Source organism: Macadamia integrifolia, unplaced genomic scaffold, assembly GCF_013358625.1.
Source record: "Macadamia integrifolia cultivar HAES 741 unplaced genomic scaffold, SCU_Mint_v3 scaffold1877, whole genome shotgun sequence".
Taxonomy (NCBI): Eukaryota; Viridiplantae; Streptophyta; class Magnoliopsida; order Proteales; family Proteaceae; genus Macadamia; species Macadamia integrifolia.
Window position 1 is genome coordinate 7,616 of NW_024868398.1, and position 14,166 is coordinate 21,781.

The 14,166-nt window shown below is 34.3% G+C and overlaps 1 protein-coding gene across 1 annotated transcript; it reads right to left on the bottom strand.

Moving 5' to 3' along the window:
* Positions 1–214: 214 nt before the first annotated feature.
* LOC122065083 (abscisic acid receptor PYR1-like) lies at positions 215–1,157 on the bottom strand. Its single transcript, XM_042628874.1, has one exon. It carries the CDS (start codon positions 1,100–1,102, stop codon positions 407–409), a length of 696 nt encoding a protein of 231 aa, XP_042484808.1. The 5' UTR covers positions 1,103–1,157; the 3' UTR covers positions 215–406.
* Between the last annotated feature and the right edge of the window lie 13,009 nt (positions 1,158–14,166).

The following is a 14,166-nucleotide window of genomic DNA, read 5'->3' on the forward strand; positions in this document are numbered from 1 at the left end:
AAAAAAAAAAAAAAAAAAAGAGGTTAGGAGGAGGTAGGAGGTGGAAGAAAACCCTTTCAACCAAACCCAAAAGATATAAGCAAAAAATAAGAGGAAAAAGAAAACCCTTTAAACCAAACCCAAAAGATATCAACCCAAACAAAAAATAGGGGAAAATAACCTAAATTAACTTCCCTCTTGGTCTCTTCTGCTCTTTCTATAACCTCTCATCATGTCCAACAATGTCTATAATCATTTCAAGACATGCACCAGTTATTTCTATAAGAAGGAAGAGTTTTCTGTAATTTAAACCCAAAGAAGAACAACTTCATACAGAAGAACAACCCCAACCCCCCCAAAAAGAAACCACAAAAAAAAAAAAAAAAAAAACACATTTTAGATTTTTTTTGAGATACTTTCTTAGGCATCACCTGTATTGTTTGTGTTTATCTTGATCACGAGCTAACCCTTCACTCACCGAAGCAAGCTTTTGCAGATTCAATCTCACCACCGTATCAGCAAACATCCTTGTATCCTCCTCCGTATTCCCTTCCGGCACATCAACCACATAAGATTCCAAAACAACGGTCCAGATTTTCCCACCATCCTCCTGATCCCCACAATAAGAACCGCCACTTCTTCGTCCTCCCTTGAACTCATTCACCGACATCACCGATCGGTAGTTCCTTAATCTATGCTCCCCACCTATAATAGTAAACCCAGCCACCCTTCTCTCATCATCCAACACATCAAGCCTTTCGGTGCTAGTCTCTGCAGGTAAACCGGAGATAACGTTGACTTCTCTGAGGCATCCAACGGTGATCGGAGTAGGAAAACCATCTTTGCTGGAACAACTCTTGATGAAATGCTTGTAGGTTTGGGGTTTATCGAACTGACGAACGATGGACCAGACCGTTTCGGCCGGAGCATATATGCGTTGAGCCAGCAGAGACGAGCATTTGCCAACACTTATCATCCCATAGGAATGGAACTCATGGATCACTGCTTTTAATTCCTCCAACTCTTCTTGGGTTAAACTAACCGGAGTCGTTGCCTGATGGGTTATTGTTGTTTCGCCGGAATCTTCGTTCTCTGCCATTGAAGATGACTCTCCTTTCTCCATTACTGCAACTAGAGAGAGAGAGAGAGAGAGAGAGAAGAGAGAGAGAAGAGAGAGAGACCAGTTGGGAACTAATATTTTTGGGTTTATATGTATAAGGAAGAAATGTTAATCTTACATTACTATTGGGTATAAAATAATATTTTTTATTTTTTTATAATTTTGGGTGTTGGGTGGTGTCAACTGGTGATGTCAACAGAAAGGTTGTGGCTTGTTGGCTGAGTTATTGAGATAGAAGTGGCTGAGCCACTGCAGCCGAGCCATGAGCCAAGCTGGGAAGCTGGTTTGTTTTTAGATATTCTTTTTGGTATTTTTTTATTTTTTTTAAGGAAAATTGTAAAATACGTGTCAATGGATGATATACCTGCATGGATTGGAGTTTACACGTGGAAAAAGAGGAGCACATGCCTGAGAGAGGGGAGGTACAGGAGTAGCTGAAGCTTAATTTTGGAAGTTTCCCTTCTTGAGTGCTCCGTCATGTTAAATGGGCTTTTAGTTTATAGGCCCATATTGAGTGCATTTAAGTTCATAAATTCTGGGTCCTCGTCCTGGTGGCTTATTTAGCTTTGGGTAAAATAATATAGGTACAAGTGGGGTGTAATGGAATTTTACACACTAGCATCTTATTGATCGTTGGATCTCCCTCCTTACATCTCAGCCGTTTAACTTATTTATTGTACCCACTTCTCTCTCTCACTGAATCAGCAAAGTGGAATTAAAAGAATATATTTCAAATTAAAAAAAAAAAAAAAAAATCAAATAGAGGCCAAAGATATCAGAGCAATGTCATATCAGACTACTTGTCTCCTTGTAGTTGGATCTCCAAGTTTTTGGAATGCTCCAAATTTTATTTTGAGCATCCAAATTTAAGTTAATCTTAGCAAAAAACGTCTCTGAACAAAGTTCTAACACCATCCCAAATGTGTCTGAAAAAGAAGAGCAAAGCAAAAGAACATGCCCAAAAGGAAACCAACCCTTGGACTGCAAGGAAAAACACCATCGGATTTCAAAGTAGCACGATTTAATTCAAAAATTTCACCCAATTAAGCACGTCTAGCATCCCTAGACTCGAGCCTATAAAGAGTTAATGTCAAACATACTTGAATGGCACAAAGGCAATTTAAAAAGGACAAAGTTTTCTTCACCGCTCCGTGAAGGAAGTGACACTTAAGATGTGACCCCCATCTCCTCCCTATTGTACGCTTCCGATGAGCCATGGTGAATCGATACCCCTTCAACATGGCTTCGAGAAAATGCGATCCATCTTAAAAAGTTCCTTTAGTCCTCCACCTTTGGCATTTGTATCATTAGAGAAAGGAAACAACCAAAAAACATCAATAGAATCTATAACGAGGATGTTGCAACTTCTTTCAAGAAACGTCTAGAATGATAAGACTAGGAGCAATGTCTAAATTCTCAGAAGTTAAGCAATTTTCTCCACCTTCGACATTGCCGTCAATTGTTGGAAAGAAATTTTTTTCCCTTCTCCAATCAATGGGATTCATGATGCCTAAAAGCATACTTAATTGTATTTACAATTTTGAGCAGTGGCGAATTTTTGTTTACAAAACATATTATATGTCACATGAGATCAGTTAGTAGAAAAATTACATGAATCTATTGAAAGGTACTTTTGCAAGCATGGATTAGACTAAGCAACTTCTTGACCATCCTAGGAAAACATAGGGCCCGATGCTTTAGTCCAATTGTTAAGATCACATTATTAATCAGGATGAGCAGATTTGACTAGAAGGGTCATATTTTCTAGTTGATGATTGCACTTTTGGTAAAGGAAGTTACACAATGCATGCACATCAAGTGGTCAAGTGGTCTTGATAAGAGAGTGATGCATGCCAAATTTTGCTTTCAATCAATTTAAAGTCCATTAGAGTGGCCCTTCCAAAATTTCTTAGTCCATTTGAGTTTCAGCACTTATCTATCTTTATCAATTTTAATTGTTTTTCAGAATTATTTCTTAGTTTCTCTACCAACTTGACAAGTTATTTCGGATATCCTATAGATGTTGTTTGAGAAAAATTTATCTACAAAATTGTAGGTCAGTGAATCCTTGTTTAATAGATTTAAGAATCAAGTCATTTCAACCTATTTTGAACAAAATATCTTCAGTTTCATGAGGTCACTATGAATTGAAAATTCTACATTTCTTGTCCTAGAGTTTAGGTGTGTTAATTTTACTCTTCGAATCTGTTGATTTCAGCAGCCAATCTTGAGGTTTACTCCAGAGAGATTATTCATCCTGTTAATTCTATCATTGTATGCATTGAGCTTTAAAGTTTCTCAGCCGTATGGTTTACTATTTATAAGGATCATACTGATTGACCAATTATCAAGTGTTAAAGTCAAACTCAATCATATGATTCATCATGTATTGAATCATTTTTCTATCTATCAATCCAACTCTTCCCTAAATTGTCTTTTTTATAGTTTTATATGGTCTCGTGATTTTTAGATGAATATCACCAAATGAGTCAAAGATGACATGGATAATATATTCATAGATTTTGATATCCAACTAATTGATTGCCATATGGTAGATTTTTAGCTTTATTTAACAAAACTTAGTTATCATTTACTCAACAAAAGTTAATCCAAATAATAAAAAGCTAAAAGCTAAAAGCTAAAAGTTCAAAACAAAGAATGAAACTAAAGAATCATTTAGTTAAATTTACACCACTAACTTAAGAAAATATATATTGGTAAAGAAAAAAAAATAAAAATAAAAATGGGCCAATCGAATGCCTATTCATTCGGGAACATTTGGAGTTGAATAAAAGAGAAGCCCATGACCTCATTTGTATTCTTTAGTTCTCTTTTCATGATTCACGTATGATAATTCTTTCCTTTTCTTGAATGATTGGTGAAACAATTAGTAAAACCAAATCATGGTATCAGAGCGGGTTTTTTTCATTCTCAGTGCATGTGTCTCTAGACCTATCTTAATTTGTTCATACATATGTCCATGTGTACACAGTTCTAAATTGCCTACATATGAAAGGGAGTGTAAGAGAATAATCCCATATTGATTGGCAATGAGACATTTCTGTCCCATCATATATTTGTGAGTCCCTCCACCCAGTAATTCAAGCTTTTAAATTGAATATTTGTTATTATAAAGTACATACCAAGAAAGAAAAAAGAAGGAATCTCTGTGAAAACTTTGGGAGAGAAACAAGAGAAAAATCATAAATATAGTATTTCATTGATTAGTGAATATATGAAATACAACATCCCAATTATTGCAAACCAATAAATTGTTTAAAAGAAAGAAGAAGTGGGCAACACTCCCAAAACTAATTTGAATCTGTTTGAATCATGTGGCATGATAGATTTTAAACATAGTGAAAAAGCCAACATTTTTGCAAAAGGTTGAAAAAGATGTCGGCCGAATATAATGATAAAGTTTTTCGATTTATTTAATATGTTAATTATATATAAATACAGAATATCCTCAGTTTTAATTTGTACGAAAAAAATAATAATTTGTGTATAAATTCTTCTCCAAGAAATAATAAGTTTTATGCATCTTTTTTATGGATGATACATTCTGTTAATCTTTTATCTCAGGTTCTATGTTTGAAACAATGCATGTAAATATATAGTTTCATCATTAAAAACTGTAATATTTTCCTCTCTTCAATTAAAAAGAAAAGATACTACCATCACTACCAATACTAAGCTAAACTGATATTTTAATCATATGCAAGAACAAAGCTATAAAAGTTGCTAAAAAATCATCTTTTGAAGAAAAGCTGATTAGCAGAGCGTGAAAGGAGAATGATGACCATTAATCATATGGCAAAAACATGGTTTCGATGGCACATCAAGTTTGACATGTCATCCGCCAAAGAGATCATTGATATCGAGGGGTAGAATAATCACATCAGCCTTCCATGCAGTCAATTACAGGTGACCCATAAAAAAAAAAAAAAAAAAGTAACCCACTTGAAACATTTTCTTTCAAAAATGCTAACCACATAGATCATGTGAATCATGAACTTTAGGTTTAGTATAGAATGAATACCAAGAATAAAAGGGAAAGAAAATTCTTCGTAAAAAGTGTTGGAAAGAAACAAGAAAAAATATATATTATCATAGCATTTCATTAATTAATTTAGATGTGAAATACAACCTCCCAACAGTTAAACCAATTAAATGTTGAGAGGAAGAGGAGAAACAGGAAGATAGAGAGACTCCCAAAAAAAGAATAAAAATCTATTTAATCATGGTGGAGAATAGATTTTCAAAAATAGTAAAAATTAAACATTTTACAAAATGTTGAAAAAAGATGTTGGCCTATAATTGAAAAGGTTCCCCATTTATTTAGGGGACAATTTCCTGGGTTTGAATTTGTTTTATATTTTTCGTTACCAAAAAAATTTGTTTTACTTTTACATTTTCTGTAAATCTACCAGTTTTGTAATTCTTTTTCTTATCGATCTCAATTTTTTCTTTTTGACAGGTTAATTTTGTAAAAATTCTTCTCCTAGCAATGATGACTTTCCATATGTTCATTTGGTGGATGATAAATTTTGTCAATCTTCTGTCTCAGGTACTAAACTCATACGCAAATCATACAAATATACAATTTCAACATTATAAAATGTATTATTTTTCTCTTTTTCATGTAAATAGAAAAGAATCCAGCATCACTATCACTATTAAGTTTAAATGATTTTTTTAATCATATGAAAAAAAGGGAAGAGGTATTGTGCACGGCCGTGCACAAACATACAGATAGCCTTCAGATGGTGAAAGGGTGCACATACCATAGTCCATCATCCCAATACATCATTGTGTGCACAATGATGTATGACCATGCATAAAATCTTTTTCTAAAAACGAAGCTACAAAATTTGTTGAAAATAAGCCTTTTGAAGAAGAAGAAAGTTTAATGGCTGAATATGAAATGGAACGAATGACAATTATATGATGAATTGAATCATAATTCGGCTCCTCTTCAACTACTACTCACTCCAATTAGCCTTCATCCAGAGACATGCACGCGTTCCAACACTTGGGTGTATGCAACCCTAGGTAGATGGTATGCAGTCTCAGGTGTGCTTGTTTCTGATTCGAGGCTAGTTAAAGCGTCAGTCATTGGAGAAGATCCGGATCCTAGTTTTAATGGGACATCAAGTTTGAGCATGTAGTCAGCCAAAGATCGTCTACTATCTTGTGGGTAGAATAAATAAAACCCACTTAAAAGCATTTCCTTTGGAAAATACAAACCGCATAGATTATGTGAACTTTCACAGGCCTTATAACTCAATCAACTATCAGAAAAATAGTTTTTACTTTTCATTTCCTATTTTATTTATAGGGAGAAAATCACTTTCCTGATATTTGTGATTCCCTTTTATTATTAGGTTGGTCTTAATTTTGAGATGGATATGTCTACATGCATGATTATTTATGTTAATTTTAACAGTTATAATATAATCAATTGCAACACTATAATTCAGTATATAAACAAAAAAAAACAAGAAGAAAATTGGTTTTTATTATTTTTCACTTCAATCTATTTGGTTAGTTTTGGCCCATCTCATTGGTTCAATCGGATAAACAAGACCAATATAGGATTAGGTCGATCCGGTTTCAATTTTTCTGATTGGGCTTTTTTGGTTCAGCCTCTAAATTGACACTCCTACATGAAATGAACCTAGGGTTGTTGTGTCAATTTCAACTGTTACGTATGAAGGGACAATGGATTGGGCATTTGTCATATATTGAGATCAAAATCTCATATAGCTCAAGGTGCATGCATTAATAATGATTTTTTTTCATAGCCTTTCGTTTTTTTTCGTAGAATTTTCATAACCTTTTCAATATTAATCAAAATGGACTTGTTGATTGTGTCATATTTTCATGTGATGTTTTGAAATTGTATTTTTTCCACAAGAGCCAAAGGTGATGTTTATAGTTTGTCTACAAAATTTTAAGAACAAACTACGCATGCTACATGGCAAGAGATCCAAAAGCTCCTAAAGGTTATCATCAGTCAACACAATACCAAATGATTGGGTGAGTGAATGGAATCAATACGATATCGATAAAAGGTATGATTGTCAAAACAATAGTAAGATATCGATAACCATTTAATATGACCAATAGAGACCAATATCAATACCTAAAATCATAGAACACCGTCAAGAAACATCTGAGTCTTATTGTTTCACATATTACATGAATTCTTATTGCAATAATCTTCGTCACCACCACCGCCTTTACTATCATAGGAAGTCGATCGACATGATCATGGCTGTGGTTATCATCACCATCTTATTTGAAGTGATTTCCATCATATAATTAATTTCAATAAATAGATTACCATATCACACAATCACAATGACTCTTTTTTTTTTTTTTTTGGGGGGGGGGGGTAAGTAACTATGATTACCAACTTATAACAACTTGTACCTAGAGTCAACATATCATCAAAACAGCTGGAGCTTAGCTAAAACCCTCATGCATGTATATTTGCATGGTTCATATATATAAATTGTCACATGATTCAATTCATGGACCCACTGATCAGTGATCACCCAACCCATGCACCCCATTCATGCATGCATGCATGGACTACGAAAGGTAACTACATCTTTTTCCCTTTTTCTTTCATAATTAGTGCAAGTTGAGGAAAGGAATTAATGGTGCAAATTAAAGGTAAAATATGTTTAGCCCAAACTCCTATCTCGTCCCCCAGGCCAGTGTGGGTTCTTAATATAGGTTGCAATAAAGATTAGAGCTATATAGGTTTCAGGCAAATATTCTTTTTGATGGTGATGTTCTGTTGAGCCATATATGCTTGTATTGTCTTAATCTATATCTATTTAACCCATTTATCCAATTATTGTAATGTCATAGTCATCACCCAAAAAATATGTTTTAATTTTACAGCTGCACTCAATTTAGTAAGTGCGAGAAAGCGTCTCTTGACATGGTGATGGCTCAATAGACTGTTGGCCTAAGTCCAAGGGAGAGGTCGTTCGACTCTTTCCCCATCAGATGCTTGATATGCTTGATGTAAGGCAGAAATGATTTAGATTGTCCTATTGGTAAAATCGATCATTCAAAAATAATGGAAGGGAGAAGAAGGTTACCTTCAAACTCATTGTCACAAGGTCTCCATGTGGGCTTAACCCTTCAATGATTTGTTCTTCCCTTCACGACAACAATTGGTGCTGCTCTGTCGATTGTTTGCATAGCGACGGAATCACCTTCTTCACAGATGAATTATAGAAAATGAGGTATAAAAATTTTCCTTTTTGGGGAGAGAGAGAAACGGAGAAGGAGAGGGAGTTCTCTCTTCTAACGAGAGAGTTCCTTGATTAAAATCACAAAAAAAATGAGATTAATCGTAACAATAAGAAAGAGAGGTGAAAGCTTCCCAAACTGGACCAACCATTCCCTTCCCTTATCATGACTAGGTTCATTTTGTTACCAAAAACATTTTAGAATCATTTCAACCAATCAAAAGTGGTTGGGAATAAGACAAATGGGAGTTTGAATTTAAAATTTAAACTCGAACGTCCATAACTAGTCAATAAGGTGGGCCTACTTTGATGGACAAATATCCACCAACACTTTATGGCCCCTCCCCCTCTCACAGCCACCCCCCCCCCCACCCCATGCTTGCCCTTTTTTGAGTTGGGACAGTAACCCCTAATGGCCTATGACATCCGCTAAGCAAGGATTGACCTAAAAAACAAGAAAAAATTAAGTGCATAAGTGTTTGTATGCCTGAACTCTTGAGACATTTGTAACAAGATTGGAGAAAACTTGCTCTTACAACATGTAAATATCCAACCCAATAGCCCAAGCTATTTGATGGAGAGTCATAGGAAAATGGGGGTACAAAAGGTCTCTAGGTAACCAATGTGCGATTATTCTCTCAATACATCTTATATCGTCTATATTTTTAGCTGGGCATTCAAGACTTGTGTCACTCTCTCTCCCTCTCCTTTGGAAATGACCCCATGCCCTTTGCATCCCAGTCCTCCCCCCCCCCCCCCACCGGATGAACTAGTAACTCTAGAAAAAGCTAGCGGTATGCCCAACCCTATCCCATTTTCTATATATATATATATATATATATCTCTGAAGGTGAGAGATAATTAATATATATATATATATATTTTTTCCAATATTTGAGATAGAGAAAGTGTGTTCAATGGTTGTTAGCAGATTAAGATAGATACACAAAATATATATGAAACTTCAAAATGCCTAAGACTACGCAATCTCAAGTAGAAAATTAACTATGCAATTCCACAAAGTTTACAAAAAGAAAACTCTAAATTATATGAATCATGTTTGCCGTTGGACAGATATTAATATTAATGGGGCTTGTGAAAGAAGTCCTTTGATGAATCAAATATGTAGTAAGAAATAATTTTATAAAGAATTTACTATCATTCCCCTACACTTGGCTTATATTTACTAAAACTTTCCTACCTTTTACTTTTTTTTCTAACTCGCTTGTAGCTAGTCTACTTGAAACCGGAGACTAAGAGTTTGAGTAGCCGATCCGGAATGAGAGGGCACATCCACCATTAATACTCTCCTACTTTTGAATTTTTACATTTCTTTCTCCCCTGCTCTTTTTAAATAGCCATATTGCCCCTCTTTTACAGTTGTAATGTATCAAACTTTTTTCAAATTGATTGATTCAAATATGTTTTTACTAATTCAAGAAAACAGCCAACTGGCTTGTCCTTCCATTATATTATTTTTTATTTTTTGATAACAATAACTATTGTCCTTCCATTATTACTTGGTTCAAATGTTGCTTTGTTGGTTGAAACTCAAGTTCCTCCTTGACTCCAATATCGTTCTTTTTTATTTTATTTTTTTGATTTCTTTTGAATTTTCTGTAAATGCATTAGCATTAAGTCACTTAAAGATATTGTTTATTTATTTTAATTATTTTTCTTTTTTATTTTGACTCATCCATCATCAAGAATATTGTTGAAAAATAATAAAAATATTGAATATGTATCATTCTCAATCAATACCAATAAAGATCACTTAATTTGGACAATCCAGTACTAATTACCTGAACCATACCCTTAATTCGTTTGCGTCATCTTTCCACAACGTCATTTCTTATCCAATCAATCTGGAAAAAGTTTAATAAGATACAGATGAAAAGGAAGAGTAATTTAGGTATTTAAAAAGAATAGAAAAGAAAAAAAAAATGTAAAAATAAAAAAATAGAGGAGAAAAAAAAATAGAAGAATTTATAAATAGAGGCCAAGAGGAGTAATAGTAAATTTCCCATCTTTTATTTCTTTGAACACCTCTTATTTAGACTAGTGATCAATGCACCAATCTTTATCAAAAAAAAATAAAAAATCAATGCACCAATATGTATGTGATGATATTACCTTAGTGACCCTCCATGAAGTTCAAATGACGATAGAAAAACCCTATCAAGAAATGTAAAGAGAGAAATAGGAGGGGTATGCAGAGTACACTCTGTACAACTTAGGAAGAAAGTTTTCTGGTCTATTGACCAGCTAACTGACATCATGATCTGAAGCATTAGACTACTCAAATGATATAAAATCCCAATCCAATTGGGAATTGCTTTGAAACTACCCTTTTCTTTTCCCTGTTTTGCCCTTGAATCTTCATGGTCTGTTGATCAGCGAGCCTATTCACTAAAACTAACTATGACATAAAATCATGAAACCTGAAACTTGAAACTCTGCTTGAAAGCTTGAATCTTAAGCCATGAAGCATGAACTTTACAACCTCATTAAAACATGTAAAATAATAAATCTTAAGATTTTTTTTTTCCGCTAAATATCATTTGTATTTAAAAAATAAATGGAAAGAATATACAGAACCAAACTAAAACAAAAGAAAAAAACCAATACTCAAATAATGCGATTTGTCCCTTCCTACTTCGGCATTGCCATCACCAAGATAAGGAAGCTCGCCAAAAAAAACTTAGAAAGAAACCCCAAACTGACGGGTGTTACATAATACAGAATCTAGATTTGCTCAAGTAATCAGACTCAAGGTCTCCCCACACCAAGACAGGGAAGAAACTATTAAACTGTGAACTAATGGACTTTGACGCTAGCTTTGCCAAGGAGTCTGCAAGTGGATTTCCTTCCCTGAAACAATGGGAAAAATTTTCACTTGATCGAACCTAAGTACTGAAGCATGGATGTCCATTGTTAGCAAACAAACCATGGAACCAACCTCCACTAAAGAAAAATTGTGATCACAATCGAATCACATTCCACCCACAGGCCATAGTTTCTTGAACTCCTTTTCCCTAGCCAATTATAATCCAACAATTAAAGCCATCCACTCGGCTTCAAAGTTAGTTTTGACACCGACCAAATTGCACTAATGCTAGTATGATCGCACCACATTGACCCACTCCATGAACTAGGAACAAATGAAAGATTGAGGAAACATGGACACTTGACACCGAGCAAATTGCACTAATGCTAGTATGATCGCACCACATTGACCCACTCCATGAACTAGGAACAAATGAAAGATTGAGGAAACATGGACACTACCGTTGGGGTACAATGTCTTGTATTTCGTCGCATTTTAATCCAGGGAGTATTGATACAGGCCTCTCAAATAACAACATTAGGGTTTTTCGCTATATTTTTATATTAAGGTTCTCTTTCTCTGTAAGCAATCTGAGAGAGGCGTGAAGACGAGTACTATAACTCTATTCTCCATTGATAATGAAGTAGACTTTTATCTTACCGAGGATGTAAACAATCTTGTCGAACATCATAAATCTATGTGTATTATTTATTTTTGTTTTTTCCATTATTTTCTTACATCGTTTTAGGATTGTGTCTCAATGACTACAATTGAAGATAGAGGACTAATTAATTTTAAGGGGGAAAAGAAGAGTAGAAAAATCCATGAACAACAAGATTGTCCTCGATGGCTAATTATGATAAACCTAAACCACTTAATTAATTTTAAGTGAGAGGGAGAGAGAGAGACGTTACTATATATCAGCTGTACCATGGGATTAACACCCATAAAAAAAAGAAAGCAAGAAAATTATTAGGATATGATATCCGATTTATCATTTAGAACAACTAAAAAAATCACTTAATAAATCATTTATAATATTTATTAGCTACCTATGACTTATCACATCTAAAAATAGAGCTCTATATTATAAAATCTGTCCTATCTTGTTCTGTCCCATTTATCTGAGACAAAGATTAACCATCCAACAATTAAGGTTCTTAATTTTTAATCTTAGCAGTCAAAAACATTGAATCTTATACATTACAATTCAACCAGGTGGGACCTCCATTGGAAGATTATGAAACAATCAGCAACCGACAGTCGGTCTAGTCAGCCACCTTTTAAGATCTTGGGATTAGGAATTCTAAATGGGATTAGATTAATTACCCCATGGTCAATTAAGCTTATCAATTTGTCTCTCTTTATGAAAAGGGTTCTCTTCTCAAGAGTAAGAGAGATTCTACTTTGGACCTTCCAAACAATCTAATGAGATGACCCATTACACCTACAAATTGTTAATCCATCTTGAATATATAGATATCAAAACCAACCAAGTCTGTCCGGTTGAACCACAAAATTAACCCCTAAACTTGTCTATAAGAAAAGGTTAAGTCGGGTTGCACAATGACCCACCTTTTGATTAATTGAGTGAGTTAGTAGGTATGTACAACCTTCACCAAATATTTGACAAAATCTATTTAGGGTGTCATGCATGTTGCACGATCGTGTACAAAATCTTTTGCCTGATTATAATCTAGTTGTAAGTTGTAACCCACCTAGATTGTAATCTTTGTTTCTTGCCCTTTTAGTGTAACATACTAATTTATTTTAACTTTTTCCAATAAAGATAAATCCGATTATTTCAAATAAAAACTGTATTAAATACCTATCAATTTTTTGAAAAGCCTTTTACCCCTGCATGAAATACTGCACAAGTACTAACATTAAGAGTGCGGACCTTAGCACAACCGTAAGGTTGCTTCATGGAGACCTAGTGGTGGTTGCAGTTTCGAATCGTAGAAACAACTTCTCCATGCAATGGCATGAGCCTTGTGCATTGGGTTTTTTTTTTTTATTTACTAACAACGGGTATCCATGCCTTTGGCCTGATTAGTCCCGCAAGTCCATACTGACCCCACAACAGCATGGACCGGGTCATACCGGGGTTGAATGCGAACCATTCAACTTTCACTGAAAACAATGAAGAGCACTAAACACCCCCGTGTCAGTGGTCCAATGTGTGGCCTTATGCATTGGGTAATTCTTTTTATAATTAGCACATATAGCTTTTGGGAATAAATCAAAAGACAATTAAAAGAAGATTACAACTCCTTAATTCACCACTATGGTGACAATAAATTGATCCCTAAAAAAGGAGAAACTAAATTGAACTCCATGCTCCATATATAAGATAGATATAGTGTGGATTTTTTTTCTTTTTTTCTTCCTTTTTATAGTGTGGATTCAACAATGATATAACCTCACTAACCAAAACAAAATAAGTGTAGGAATGAGTTGTGACCTCAAGATTTTCTTCAACTTTGATTGTTTTCCCTCCATTTATTCAAAATGAGCTTCAGGCATATGTGCTTGGTAGACCAAGATATCACTTTTCGTATGATAGTTTTTCTTTTAATGTTTGAGAATTTGATTCTTCTTTTTGTTTCAGTTTTTGGTTATTTCCTAAATTTGTATCTATTCATTATTTTTTAATAAAAATGTTTCTTTAGCGAAAAAAAAAGTGTAGGAAAGAGTTTCACTCTCCACTCCTTCAATTGTTCTCATCCATTTGGCTTTCCAAGAATGAATTCGTTTTCAAAAAAGTTAGTTGGACTCGACTGAAGTTATTCACATAGCTCAAACTTATTATCAAGAGTACTATTGAAGAGTGTGTGGTTCTGAGTTCGAGTCCTATTTCCTTCTTACGATCACTCATGTGGGGGTGTTTAGTGCTCTTCACTGCTTTCGATGAAAGTTAAATGGTTCTCATTTAGCTTCAGTATTACTCGATCCATGCAGTGTCA